The sequence below is a fragment of the Solanum tuberosum genome, unplaced genomic scaffold (assembly GCF_000226075.1).
Source record: "Solanum tuberosum cultivar DM 1-3 516 R44 unplaced genomic scaffold, SolTub_3.0 scf00609, whole genome shotgun sequence".
NCBI classification, from domain to species: Eukaryota; Viridiplantae; Streptophyta; class Magnoliopsida; order Solanales; family Solanaceae; genus Solanum; species Solanum tuberosum.
The window spans coordinates 147,593-162,000 of record NW_006239522.1 but is presented as its reverse complement, the minus strand read 5'-3'; the positions used below and the strand labels follow the sequence as shown (position 1 = coordinate 162,000).

The 14,408-nt window shown below is 33.4% G+C and overlaps 2 protein-coding genes across 3 annotated transcripts; both read right to left on the bottom strand.

Moving 5' to 3' along the window:
• Window positions 1-4,078: 4,078 nt before the first annotated feature.
• LOC102580385 (protein PHYTOCHROME KINASE SUBSTRATE 1) lies at window positions 4,079-5,792 on the bottom strand. Its single transcript, XM_006366052.2, has one exon. The coding sequence runs from the start codon at window positions 5,555-5,557 to the stop codon at window positions 4,160-4,162; it is 1,398 nt and encodes a 465-aa protein (XP_006366114.1). The 5' UTR covers window positions 5,558-5,792; the 3' UTR covers window positions 4,079-4,159.
• Window positions 5,793-7,726: 1,934 nt separating this feature from the next.
• LOC102579848 (probable methyltransferase PMT2) lies at window positions 7,727-13,953 on the bottom strand. 2 transcript variants are annotated; one of them, XM_006366050.2, is made up of 7 exons: window positions 13,619-13,953; window positions 12,012-12,663; window positions 11,685-11,895; window positions 11,265-11,559; window positions 9,713-10,087; window positions 8,835-8,912; window positions 7,727-8,328 (listed from the first exon to the last, which is right to left on the bottom strand). In XM_006366050.2, the coding sequence occupies exons 2-7, from the start codon at window positions 12,654-12,656 to the stop codon at window positions 8,094-8,096; spliced, it is 1,839 nt and encodes a 612-aa protein (XP_006366112.1). In that variant the 5' UTR covers window positions 12,657-12,663; window positions 13,619-13,953; the 3' UTR covers window positions 7,727-8,093. The 2 variants fall into 2 exon arrangements, with proteins under 2 accessions (XP_006366112.1, XP_006366113.1); XM_006366051.2 differs by lacking the exon at window positions 13,619-13,953 and adding an exon at window positions 13,517-13,612.
• Between the last annotated feature and the right edge of the window lie 455 nt (window positions 13,954-14,408).

Below are 14,408 nucleotides of genomic sequence, written 5' to 3'. Positions count from 1 at the left end.
CATCTTAGTATTTTAGAGGCTTCATAGACAGACAGTCAGTCAGTTAGTTTTGAGTCTCTTATCTATATATATATATATATATATATGTAAATATTCTATTTTGAGATTCGAGTTGCCTTTATGGCCATATTTTATAAGTTAAGTTGTTTTGTAATATTGCATTGCATCGAGTTATTCTGTTGAGGTTTCCGCTGAGTTAAGAAAGCCAGGCCAAGGGTTCGCTTGGGGCCAGAAATGGTCTCCGGGTGCCGGTCCCGCCCAGGGTATAGGCTCGGGGCGTGACATTCTTCTTAGCTTCTCTCTTTGTTGAGCAAATTAAGTCACCGGAAATATTTAAACAAAGTTTCTTATGGATCAATCAAAACTATGTATCAATCTAATTTTAAAGTAAATTGAATTGAACGAATCAAAATGAAATGAATTATAATAAAATAAGTGAATTATTAACCTATCCGCAAGTAATACTAGAAGAATCTAAAACAATAAGAGGGACTTGTGTCAAATAAAAAGCCTTAATTCAACACTTGGTAGAGAACCTATACACATATTATATTATATGAATATACCTAATAAATTGTCAGCAAAGTGATAAGGATCTTAATTATATTTTGTTGGACCACTTTTTGAAAAATAAATTCAGGTATAGGGGCTAAGATATATAATTAAGTCCCACTTTGATTATTTGTATTAAATAAGATTAAAGGAAGTATGTTAAGTGTGCCACATTGGATGATGAATATATTGGTTTTCTCTTTATATAATTTTGAATAATTGTTATCTTATGAATCATATATTTTTTTCGGATTGAGTTGGAATCAAATATATTTCTTTATATGGTAATAAGAATCTTACTCTAATTCGATGTTATTGTGTCATAATATTGACCCTCATATGTTATATATGTCATTCACACTCCAATTGATAAGTCAAAGTGAAGGGTGTTAAGTGTACATTTTATTTGAAAGAAATATATTATTATTTTTTATATGCTCTTAAATAATTCTCGTTTCATGAGCTATTTTTGGAGTTGAATGTATACTATTGATCTCTTTACAAAAAAAAAAATGAAATTTGAAAAAAAGTTTAATACAATATTGCTCATATGACAAATTCTTAACCTGGTTCTCATCCAGCCAAGTTTTCAAGTGTCAATAGTAGCCCATGAGAAGGAAAATAACAGAATAAAATAGAGTAGGATTTATAAATTAATTCATTATTTTTTTTTAGGAAACTTATTAACATGTACAATTTGATTAAAATTATTTATCAATATGATCGAAATATACTTTAGTTGCTATTTTTTTTTTTCTTGATCTACTTTCAATAATATTGTAGATGTCAATTCATGTTGTGAGATAAAGGTAATGAATGATTGAGATGATTTTGGATATACCTTTTCAATTATTATTGAAAATTGACTCATCTTTAAAGTTAGAGATTGAAAAGTCACTCGAAAGGACCAGCTGGATTTGCATCTATGTTTGAACAATCACATTGAGATATGTTATCTTCAATTTTAAGACATTTTTAAAACCAATTATATCCTAACAAGGTTGGTCACAGGTAGATTTGAATCGATTATTGATTAAAATTTAAATTAAATCAATTTAATCGATTTTTAAAATATTAAAATCAAACTAAATTATTATCATCAAATATGATAATATATTTATCGATTTGTTTTTTTTTAAAATTTAATTTGATCCGATTGTTTAATAATTAAATATTAATCATACATAAAAAGAAAACATGGAAAATAGAAAAATAAATTAGTTAGCAAAGAAAGATAACTAAACAACCCCACTAGCCACTCCTTATGACCTGAAAAAAATAAATCGAACCATCTCAGTACAACATGAGAGGGGTAGTTACGTAGTAACTCCTAACTCTTAAGACACGAGATAAAATCTTACCAATTTTTTAAAATAAAAATAATGAAAAATCACATTAAGTGATTTAGAAATATAGGTATATAATAATATAGATAAATAACCATATATTTTTTATGTGTTTGGTTATAATATAAGTACTATTATTTTTATTAAAATGATTGAAATGCCCTAAAAGCTATTTTAGAAAATTAGATTACAAGTTACAGAATTGAACCGTTTATAGTTTGGATCAAAAATGTCCTTACCGTTAATATTTTGATTCAAAAATGTCCTTGCAGTCAATACTTTGGTCCAGAAATGTTCCTATAGTTACAAAATTGGTCAAAAATGCCCTTTTCCGAATAAATATATTATTTTTTTCTTTTTAAACACATATTCTTCCTAATTAAAATATTATTAAAGAACACTATTCTTGTTTTCTTTCTTCTAAAATCACTTTAACAAATAAAAATGTAGGAAATATTTTTTTCTTCTTAATCTCATTTTATCAATTAAAATAGAGTAACTTCATGTACCTTTTCGACAAATATTATATGTCATATATATATGATCATAGTAATATAACGATAAAAATAATGATGATAAAATAAGAAATATTTTTATTTTTTATTTTTTTTCTAAATTGAAGTAAGATAATCATTTGCTAATTTAAAAAAAAAAACATTATTAGAAAAAGGATGAGTTTAAAAGAAAATAATAATATATTTATTTGGAAAATGAGCATATTTTACCCATTAAATAACAATAAAGGCATTTTTGGACCAAAGTATTGACGGCAAAGGTATTTTTGGACCAAACTACAAACGGATGGCATTTTTGTTCCTTTCACATAGTTTAAGGGCATTTATGAACCAAAGTATTGATGGTAAGGATGTTTTTGAGCCAAACTATAAATGGATGACAGTTTTGTTTCTTTCATATAGTTTAAGGGTATTTTTTACCTTTTTTTTCCTTGTTAATATAGTGAATACGTAAAAATGAATGGATATAATTAATATATCATGCATGTCAATAATTTTAAAGCTTATCAACATATAGTAGTCAATAGTTATATAATCCTTTTATAATATGGTTGGACAAGGATGAACCAAACTAGCCACGAGAACACAATATATATCACTTTCATGACAAGTTGGAATTAATTAAAAGGAAGTAATTAGTCAACCCCACCATATTAAATACACTTTTAAGAAGAAAAAAAATAACTTTAATAAGTATGGAATGTCTTGCAAGAACATGACCAAGTGATGGTAAGTTGGTAACTAATCAATAATCATATCTTGTGATTAGTGAGATTTTTAGTTTATGAGTTTTCGATTATGATTATTTTTATTTACTGAATTTTAAATAAATCATTTATTACAAATAAATGATTTTCTAATAGGGTGTGCTATACTTCTATTATCCTATTCATTGTTAGGGACCGGCCTCAACTAGTGAACACATCTAATTGCTATGAGATAGGCTTGTAAATAATCTTAAGGTAGTCATGAAGGAAGTACAATGAAATTACGATTTATTATTAGTTTCAACACTTATATTTTAAATAAAAAAAAAATTCATGTAAAATTGTATCAACTAAAGCTTCGACCCTGAGATTAAGAGTGAGTAGTTGACATCAATCTGACTTTGTATCATCATCTATAAAAGAGAGTTAAATAAGCTAAGGTATATTAGAAAGAACAATCACTACAACAAAAACAACTTTTAGCAGCAATAAATAGACACATTAATAAAGAGTGCTAAAGTCTTTATCGGCATTAGTTAAGTGTCATTAGATCTAATGTTGTTAAAGGCTTTAGGGACATATACAAAGAGTGTTAATTGCCGCTAAAAATACATATTTAGCGGCAATTGAACTATTGTCGTTAATAATTACTGCTAAAGATCATTTTTGATGTAGTGAATATTATTATTCAGTTACATTAGCTATAGTAATAAGCCAGAAACACAGATACAAAATCAACTAGATGTATTCACAACAAAAAAGTCTGATCTCTATCTTTCAGCAACTGAACGGAAAGACCGACTACTCCAAGAGCACTCATCCATAAATTGATTACTGGTACAAATAACATAAAGAAATGTAACCAACGTTTTATTGGAAAAAACAACTCCAAACACTTAAAACTAAGAATCTCATATTACACTTACACATTAGAACAAGAACAAGAACTAACAAAAAATACTTCTAAATAGTTTACTTTATTCTTCAACTACTAAAGTTTTACATACAAATTCTAAAAAAAACACAGAATTTTCAACATCTAAATATACAAGAAATCTGCAGGACGTCCAGAATATGTAGTAGCAAATGATCTTGTAGTAAATTCATGTTTCCTATTTCCTCCATCGAATCGATTCACTTTGCTCTCAGCATGAAACCTTGTCATTGGCATAATAGGCTCATAAGTCTTGAAATTCCTCTGATGCATCTCAATTGATGATTTTTCACTAACTTTATATGCATCTCCCACAACTCCTACAGCTTTATGACTATTACATCCCAACAGAATCCCCGAACGACGTTTAGCCTTGTCTCTTCCATTTTGTGAAACTGATCTATTGGAGTTGCTTGTTGTTCTAATTGAGGGTATTTTAGCTTCTTCTATATCAGACATTATAGAGAAATCAGCTGCACTAGCAGTGACAACACTCCAATCAATGCTAACTTCACTTGGAGCATAACAGGACATACTATCTGAGCCCTGTCTAACTAGACTTGGATTAGCTGTGTTGTTACTTGGGAAGCTTTCGATTTCAAATAAGTCTGAACTTGCATCGCTTTCTGCGTAATCTTCTTCATATGTTCCATTTGAACTTGCACCTATGTTGATGATGTCGATTTCTTCAGCTTTCGGAACAATTGCATCCCATGTTAACATGCCTATGTTCTTCTCAAGACTCATTTTGCTTCTTTCTTTCTCTGTTATTGGAAAGCCAAACACTTCTAGTGACTTTCTTGATTCCTCTTCTTCTGTTTCCTTTTGCATTTGTAGCCCACCTTTAGGATCAAAAACAGGAACGGCGAAACGCTCATCTGATTTCAATCCAAGTACTCCTAATTCATCAATTTTCTTGAAGTGCAAATTTTGATGATAAGCTCCTATTGTACTAGTCTTGATGGTGTTTTGCTTTGATTTTGATTTGAAACTTTTTTCGCGGAGTTGATCATCAATCTCAACAGAGTTCTTGTCTTTGCAGTAACAATTGCAGCCAAATCTAGCAAGGAACTTCTTGCCGTAAGACTTGTTATTAGTCTTTGTTGGCTGCGGCGGTTGATGATGTTGATGCTGATAATGATGATTTATTGAAACTTTCTGCAACAATGCACTTCTGCTATTCCAACTTGATTCTGAATGAATACTGGGAGTTAAAGGTCTAATCTTTTGCTGCAAAGAAACTATATCAGCAACAGGTTGATCATCATGAATCTTGTGTTTGTTTTGTGTCACATTATTTTCCTCATCAACTCCTTCATTGAAGTATTTTTCTGCACTAAAGATGTCTATTTCTCCATCATCTACCTTTTTACTCAAATCTCTACTTGATTCAAGATTGAGTACAATGGTTTCTTCAGTACCATTGATCAAGTAAGAAGAAAATGAGGGATCAAGAAGATTGGTACTAGTACTTTTGGTGGCTTCTAGTTTGACCATAGCCATTGAGACTAAATTTTGTATTTGAGTGGAAAGAAAGTTTTTTGGTAAGGGGAAAAGGACTCAAAAAGAAGAGGATTTTGTAAAGAAAAATGGATTTTGGAAGCACTAAACTACAATAGGAAACTGATGTAAAAATAGTTTGGATGCAGATATAACAGAAATCATAGAAGGAAAAAAGGAAGCCAGTTCACTAGTGAAATAGATGGTGCCTAATAAAGCTATATACCCTTTTTCTTCCTTCCTATATTAGAGTTCTCAACATCAGATTGTGATTTTTCCTTTGACAACTTGTCCCACCTTTTAGGGTGTGTTTGGTATGGAGGAAAATTATCATCAACGACAATAACATATTCAGTATGATCCCGCAAGTGAGATTTGAGGAAGACAGACATTACTCATCTCTTGTAAGGTAGAGGTAGAGAGGTTGTTTTTAATTGGTATGACATGGTAGTTGCTCGTTCTTTGATGATTCACCGGTCAGGTGGTCACTAGTAATAAGATAATACTTCACTAAGTCAATCAACGCTAGATCTATCATCATAGATAAGAAAACAGGAAAATATTTTCTCAAAATGTTTTCATGTTAGGTTGGTCAAAATGTTGTGGAACCTCCCGGTCCCACTCCCGCCCCCACCTCCTCATCCCCAACCCCAACCCCACCATTTCGATAATATTTTCTGCTTACTTATCAACTATCGAAAAAATAAATAAGAAAATCACTTATTTTTCATGAAAACAATTTCCATCGAAAATGTTTCACTTTATACCAAACACATCCTTAGATTTAGTACTTACAAGAACTTTCCCACTTTTTGAAAGTAGTCCTCTTTACACTTTCTTTTATTCAACTTACTATTTTCTTAATCTTTAACTTTAATTGAAGAGAAAATTATTTTTTCAAACAAGCTTAGCATGTAATGATTTTCTAGGTGGCTAGTTACTTTCAGCTTTGCAATTATTAACCATACCGCTATAATTTCTATAGTGGAGTAATAAAATTTGAATATGTAGCAGAAAATGCAGAATATTTGCTTGTCCTTTATGGAATATAATTAATTTGTTTTAAATATGGTGTAGAAGTAGATGAGGTTAGAAATCTATCAAAAACAGAAATCACATCAATGCAGTTACCCCACATTAGCTTATGCTTTAGCTATCACAAATTATAACAAATAAGAACAAGTCAATTTAATGGTGTTATGTGAATTTTGGCCCATAAAGACTGCTGGCCACACAAGATTCACAATATCTAACAACATTTACAATCAAATCTGTGCATGAACAGATAATAAATTTTTAACTCATTTGGTATCAATAATGTTAGATCATTCATGTATACATGCTCCTTGTCGGCAAATACTTCTGCAGAGCCACGGATTCACATACTACTTGATGCACACAACACAAGATTTTACAACTCAATTACCAACATGTAAGGTGGGGTATAGTCCCACCACCACCAAGGGGCGGCGTAGGATGATTGAGATTCCTTCACACTTAACCAGATGTCACAATCTAACGCCAATGACATATATTGTCCGCTTTGACCTCACAGATTTGTCCCTTCATCTAAGCTATCATCGAACTCAAAGGCGTGTGTACCATTGGAACTTGTTTTATGCCTTATAAAGATCTTCTCTTTCCTAATCCTTAGGATGCACCTAAGGTTGATGGAGATTATGTTATTTGACTTGCTTTTTAGGTGCAGATGACTAATACTCTGTATTTAGATCTTAGTTTCACTTTAAAACAAAATTTGTCTCAAATCATTGACCCTACTGTCAATCCTAGTAGCCTAGTGACAACTCTTGTCACTTGTCATTCAAGCAACAGGGAGGCCGAACTAAAATATTGAGTTTATGTGTTCTGAATTCTAGAAAATGCAAGTTACGAGTTTGGTCTAACCCGATACTAAAACTATAGCTCCACCCCTATTAGTCAAGTGTAACTTAAGGTACAATAATCTCAAATATAAAAAAAAATGCACAGTGATGTCTATGGTTTTTGTAATAAGATCAGAGTCGTGTGGTTTCTTGGGCACTTCCATTTTATGTATTTTTTGCATTTTTTTTCTCAAGGATGTATCTTCATGTATGTATAAAGCTACAACTTCCCCTCATTCTATTGAAGAAAAAACAATTACTGAATCAAGATATCATATAAGAAATCAACTAGATCAAGATCAAGATTCCATTTTAATTAAACAACACATTACAGAGACTATATATCGAGGGAAGAAATGTTCCTAAGGACTTTCGAAAAGCTTCATAATAATCCCATGTAGCTCGGTTTTTAGAGTCATTATCTAACGAGACATGGAACAGAGAAGAAAATGAAGACAGTTATAAACGCTAAATCATCTGGTATAATTTATGGATCCATCAAGACTAAAGATATGCGGTGGAGTCTCGTCTCAAGGGACCCTGCTCGATCAAAATTTCTAGTGGTGGAATGTCTTGCATAACCATTGTATTCATAAGATGTTGGTCTTCCTGATCCATACGAGTTCAAATGGTCAGACAACATCTTAGGTGGCATCTCATTGCGAGGATGTGGAGTTGGTATCACCCAGAGTCCAATATTGTTTGACAGCAACCAGTATTTTCTCGGGAACAAGGGGACCGTCCTCATGATCCATCAATTTGAAGTTCCACCTCATGCCTCCTATTATCTTCTTCACCTTGATCAGTACATCTACATTGTCTCTAAGAATAACAGCTCCTTCTGGACGCAAAATACGGTCCATCTCTAAGAGAATGTCTTCAAATTCACACCTATAAAATTAGAAAAAGCTAATTTAGTCAATGATATCAATTCTTTTTTTCTTTCAATAGCTCCCTTTATCTGGATTTTTTTTCTTTTCCTGGCTGGGGATCAGTAGGTGGGGGAGATGTGAGTGACGAGCTGGCATTACTATTTCAACAACAGTGCAATTACGAATAACAGCATATGAAGTCACAGCAGCAAATAGGAGAAATGACGGTGGACTTAGCCACAGAACACGCAAACTTCCAAACTTGATCTTGAGAAGGTTACTACCCTAAAGTTTTAAGTGGCTGATCATCTACTATCAGTGTATATTCACTTAAGTTGCCTTCACTCTTATCATATCACAATTAATTAGACCCATTTACTTAAATAGCAACTAGGCATGTCCAACAATAGGACTTTCAATAAAGGAGCTGCAATACCACAGTGCTATTATTAGGCTCTTTATCTAAATGAAAAACATGCCAAGTAAATTAGCAATATAAATAAAATAGCGAAGATAAAAACTTACTTGTCCTTGTATAAACTGAAAAGGCCACTAGCATGAATGAGATCATATGTCCTCGGGTATGTAGAAAATGCTTCACACCTGAATCAGAAGATAACTATATGATCAGAGGAAATCTTTCTCCTACATAAGGAAGAGAAATAAATAGAAATAAAGTAAAACATAACACTACTATCTTCCTTGTGAACAAAAACAAAGATAATTTGATACAAGCTATTTACTCAAACAGCATACTGCATTTACTTGACATCCTCTTTGCTATTTCAATAAAGCAGGAATATGTTCTGAGAGAAACAAATGAGAAAATTACTTTGTATATATGGATCTTAGGTGCATTTGTGAAACATCTTCATGGTTTTCATAAGAGACAATTTCATCAAAAATGAAATGCAGTAGTCGTCTATTTTTTACACAGTTAGACATTTACTTGGGTGGAAGTCTTGATCTTAGCTCCAGCAGGTAAACAAAACACATTGAACCAGGGGAAAGGAGAGTTTCTATCATATGGTCCTATGCCTGTTAAATCAACAATAAAAACATACCCAGTATAGTCCCACAAGTGGGGTGTGGGGAGGGTGGGATGTAATGAGACCTTTGTGGGGTAGAAAGACTGTTTTTGATAGACCCTTTGTCTCAAGAAAATCATTTTTCAGAATAGGTCTGAAAGAAATACAAGAGGAAAAAACTATAATGAAAATATTGAAGAAAGAGAAGGACCGGTGTAAACACAGACTGAAATTGCATGACAAGATAAAAAGTCAGATTATGAGGGAGACAATGAGAATAATTCCTAAAAAGATAGATTATGAAGGAGACAGCAATAACTACATCATCATCTCAATATCAGTACTATAGATCACTCTTCCCCTATTTGTACGTACCAGTCATGATAGATACCAATCAGTCCCCGTTCAAATATAACCCCCAAAGTATTCTTCTCAGCTATTGTTGGCATAACATTCATAACCCAAAACTTGGGATTGTGAAGTGCTGCTGCAAAACCTCCTAGTCCAGCATTCATGTCCATAATGTTGCGGTACCTTCCAGTGTCCAGGAGTTTGTTGATCTTCTTATAAGCACTTACGTGTTTCTTCCATTTCTTGCTGTCTTCTTGATATTTCGCAACAGACACTCCAGAAACTAATCCATTGGCAATTCTTGGAGGAACAGCATAAAGTCTCTCAGGGAATGGCTTTAGACTCTCGTCTCCACCATTACCATTGTTTGGTGTTATGCACATTTCCATTTTGTTGTACCTGAACCAAAGAGGTAAAAATAATGGATCAGCCATGAGCTTGATTTTCAATATTGATACAATATGAACACAACCAAGACCACTGAAACTGCCTCAAACAAAACACAGTAATCATGCATTTCAACATACAACCGATTTCAGGGTTGTATCACTTACTACAAAATAACGAAGTATTCAAAACACAATACCAATCCTACTGTCACATTTCAGCACAAAAAGGCATTTATAGATATAATGTGAATTATTTTAAGTTCTCTGGAAATCCCAAAACTAATAGCGGCAAAATTAAACCAGTTAAAATACTCAATTCTATCAGAAACTAGTTTGGACAAAATGAAGCAAGGCTTATCTTGTTTATGGTCATCTAAACAGGACAGTGCTGTTCATCGTGCAGTTAGCTATAAGTTGATATATTCCTGTGGTAGTACATATATTGTGTTCAACAAGAATTAAGCATCAATTGAACAATTTCAGCTGGCTTAATTAGCAGAAGTGGCTGTTAAATAATTAGATGACCAGAACTGTTAATAAGAGAAAAGGAGAACAGATTGAAGTGCAGAGCAAGTTTTTTTTTTAGAATAAAGTGCAGAACAAGTAATTTAAATTGCTTCTATGGTCAAACCAGGATGTAACTAAATATGAAGGAAAATCTTACTTCTAACATACAGCTTAAATCATTAAAGAAATTTTTTAACTGACAGTGACATGTCCAATGTAATGAAAGAACCTCAGTCTATCCTTTTTTTTCCAGCTTTTTTAGGACGGGTCTTGGCTTAGAGAGTTGAGATAAGTTGTAGCATGCACTAAGCCACTCCCATAACGCAGTTCGCTTAGTAAGTTAGCAATGTGATATTTACCTTATCAGATTATGGCAAATGGATTGTCCTGCATACTTAGTGAATTTTCTGCCACCTAGACAATTCAAATTCGCATACTGAACCTTCTAGACATGCTATTCATTCGTAAGAAATAAGTTTCTCAAGTTCAAGTAATTCTAACTGGTGACGTGATCTAATTTATTTCTAAAGCACCTCAAGAGGAAACCAATTTCACAGTAGAATAGAGCTGCCACTCATGGGAATTGGGACACATGAAGCACATTCACCTTTTCATTTTCCCAAGAGAAGATCTGAGAACCTCCAACACATACAATTGAACTATTAAGTATGATGACATACCAGACACTATCTGGATCAGAAGGTTTACAAACTCTGGCTGCAGAATTTTCTTGTGCAGAACGGCATGAGGCACTATCCTTTCTTTTCTGCCAAATGGCAGTCTCTCCCTTTTCAGATATCTTCTCCCAGCAAAGAAGTTTAGCAGCCTCTTCAATCTTCCTTTGTTCTTCCTCAAGATCCTCCTTGGGGCGTTGCCAGGCCTTAAAATTGACCTTCCAGTTGATAGGAGGTCCAGAAAGCACCCAGTAGCCTCCAGGTCTAAGAACTCGGTCAACTTCCATCATGAGGATTCCATCTACATGACGAATAAACAATTCATGCAATTAAAAAACCATTATCAGAAAGAAAATAATTAGCTAAAAATACAAACAAGTAAACTGCATTTAACCATTTTTCTGGATATCAACATGAGATACATACCAGCAGCTCCCCATGGGATTAGACAACGAGAACAATGGGCCATATCAAAGGCTTTAGATGGATATGGCATTTTGATTGTTCCTAGTACACCAATAACAGCAGGCACACCCCTTTCCAGAGCAAACTGAACCTGAGCTTCATGTGAGTCTCTTGGGGCAAATGACATTGCTATGACATTTCTTTTCCAAAGATAAGCACCCCAACTTGCAACCTAGCACAATTTGAGAAATTCTTAGCCAAAAACGCAACAGAATAACAAATACATTCCATGTAAGCAAAGACACGTGTGTTTAGAGAAGAAAGAAGTTCACAAAGCAGGAAACGTACCCCACAACCAGTGTCCAAAGCAGTCCGAACTGTCCCATTTTCGATTGGGACAACTGAAGCAAGCTGATCAATATACTTATCTGCTCCTTGAGGGAATTGTGTCCCTCCTCCTGGGAATCTAAACACGTTACCCTCATATTGAACCCAGTTCTGAATGGCCTTCTCAACAGTCAAGCTCTTATATGGAGCATTGGCATAGGGAACATAATCCCGACTTTTTGGCCACGGAAATGGGGTAACATATCCCTTAGGTGCTGGAATAAGGCAATGTAACTTCTCTTCTTGAGGTGGACAATGCCTTTCTCGGTAGTTCATATTTTCCCTTGGGAAAGTCATAGCACGCTTTTGATCTTGACATGGTGTATAATCAGTGTACTGAGGATCACATGGCTTGAGTTCCTCGACTTCTTCCGGCTCATCAGTACCGCCTGCTTCGCCAGCATGACGAGTTTCAAAATTGAGATTTGGTAGGATATCGCAATTCTCGCCAGCAGTCTTGGTGACAGCCACTGCTATACTATCTCCTTTCCCAAACCCACTTCTTTGCCATGCTCCAAGTAAATAGAAGAAGCAGCATAGACCAGCTATTATAAATATTGATACAGAAGTCCTAGTCCTATTATCCCCTGAGTTTTTGCCCGCCATTGCAGCCCTGAAATAATTTCAGTACCTCGTTAGGATTGAAAAGGATATACAAATGCAGATGCACATTTTCCTTCGAGTGATAAAAAGATGAAAGGAAACCAAGACATCACTAATTGCATATAACATGGCCTTTCATAATATAGAGTAAGAAAAATACAAGCTTGTAGCTAGATCAGAATTCAGAGTGTGATAAATGGTTATTGAGGTCTCAAGATCTTAATTTTTCTATACATAGGCTTATTATTTCAAACAAAACTTTCAAAGTTCCTCCTCACATCACTCTCATAATGTAAGGGATCTCTCCATGCCAACCCTTTCATGTCAAATGCTATCTAAGTTCCTAAAGTTAGTCGAAATCAACTAAACCAAAACGTAGACTTAGATCAGATGAAACTCTCATTCCTCAAGCCAGGGATATGATCAGAAGTTGAATAACTGCAGATCCAGCATAGTGATGAAACCAGCATAACTTTCAAACACTCAAAAGTCACTTCTTGGACATCCCACAAAAATTGGATCTTTAAGCATTCAAAACTTCACAAGGATCAAAATCAGATCTTTTACTAGTTCAAGAATTCTGGTCTACATAACACTTAACAGTCTAGTGCTTAAACCAAACACTTAAATAACATATCTTTACTCCAAACATAATAAAACAAAAACATCAAACAAACACAATGCACTACCAAAGAAGAAACCTTTTAGCCAAGAATTACATACCACAATAAATGCTCAACAACACAACTTTCATTTAAATCAGCTAATCTTATCAATGATCAATATCACCTAGAAAAAAAAAAAAAAGGGACCAGATTTGAAACATAAATGAGCTCAAAAAACGTTTTTTAAACAAACCCCACCTGTCAAATGAATCAACTAAACAAGAAATCAAATCCAAATCACAAAGTTCCAATGATTAGATAAACAGATCACAGCTAACATATGATTCAAGAATCGCATACCAATGGCATGAAAATATTCCAACAATTCCTTAAATGATCTCCAAAAACTCTTCTTTCCCCTTTATTTCTTTTCCTTTATCAACAGACAGAAATGGGTTATGGGTCCAGTCCTTCAAAAATTCCAAAAAATTAATCAAGAAACGAATTTAACACAAACCCCACTTCAAAAATCCAAACTTTAATTCATAAAAATCGTTTCTTGATGATTCTTTCAACCAAATATATCAAAATCACACGTCTCCTTCTCTCTATCTATCATACAAAGACAGAAAAAATGGTACTTTGAAGAAAGTGAAAACTCGGGTTTGGTTGTTTTCAGTTTGCTAAATAAAATAAATCATTTTCGCATTTATTATTAGTATATAAATGGGAAATTTGGGGTTACAAAGTGCGCACCAATAAGATCCCAGATCTGTATAAGGGACCCACGCGCGAATTGATTGGAAAATGAGGGACCTATATTGTATTTTAGTAAAGATCTAGCAAGGAGAAGAAGGACTTTTGCCGGTGCTAAGGTTGAAGCTATTTTTGGGTGAAAAACTAGGGGTGGTAAATCAACAATGTGACTTTTATTTCCGTTTTAATTTGTTTATCTTAGTTTTTTTTTTAAAAAAAAAAATAATTTAACTTTTCATGTGACATGTTTCAAATCATAAGTAAATTTTAATAACACAATTGATTGACTATCTGCGCTTTCACTTTTTTCCTGGTTTCTCATTCCTTTGCCATATTTCTTTTTTAAAAAAATATACGGAGAGTGAATCACAAAATTAAAGAATATTTAAGTATA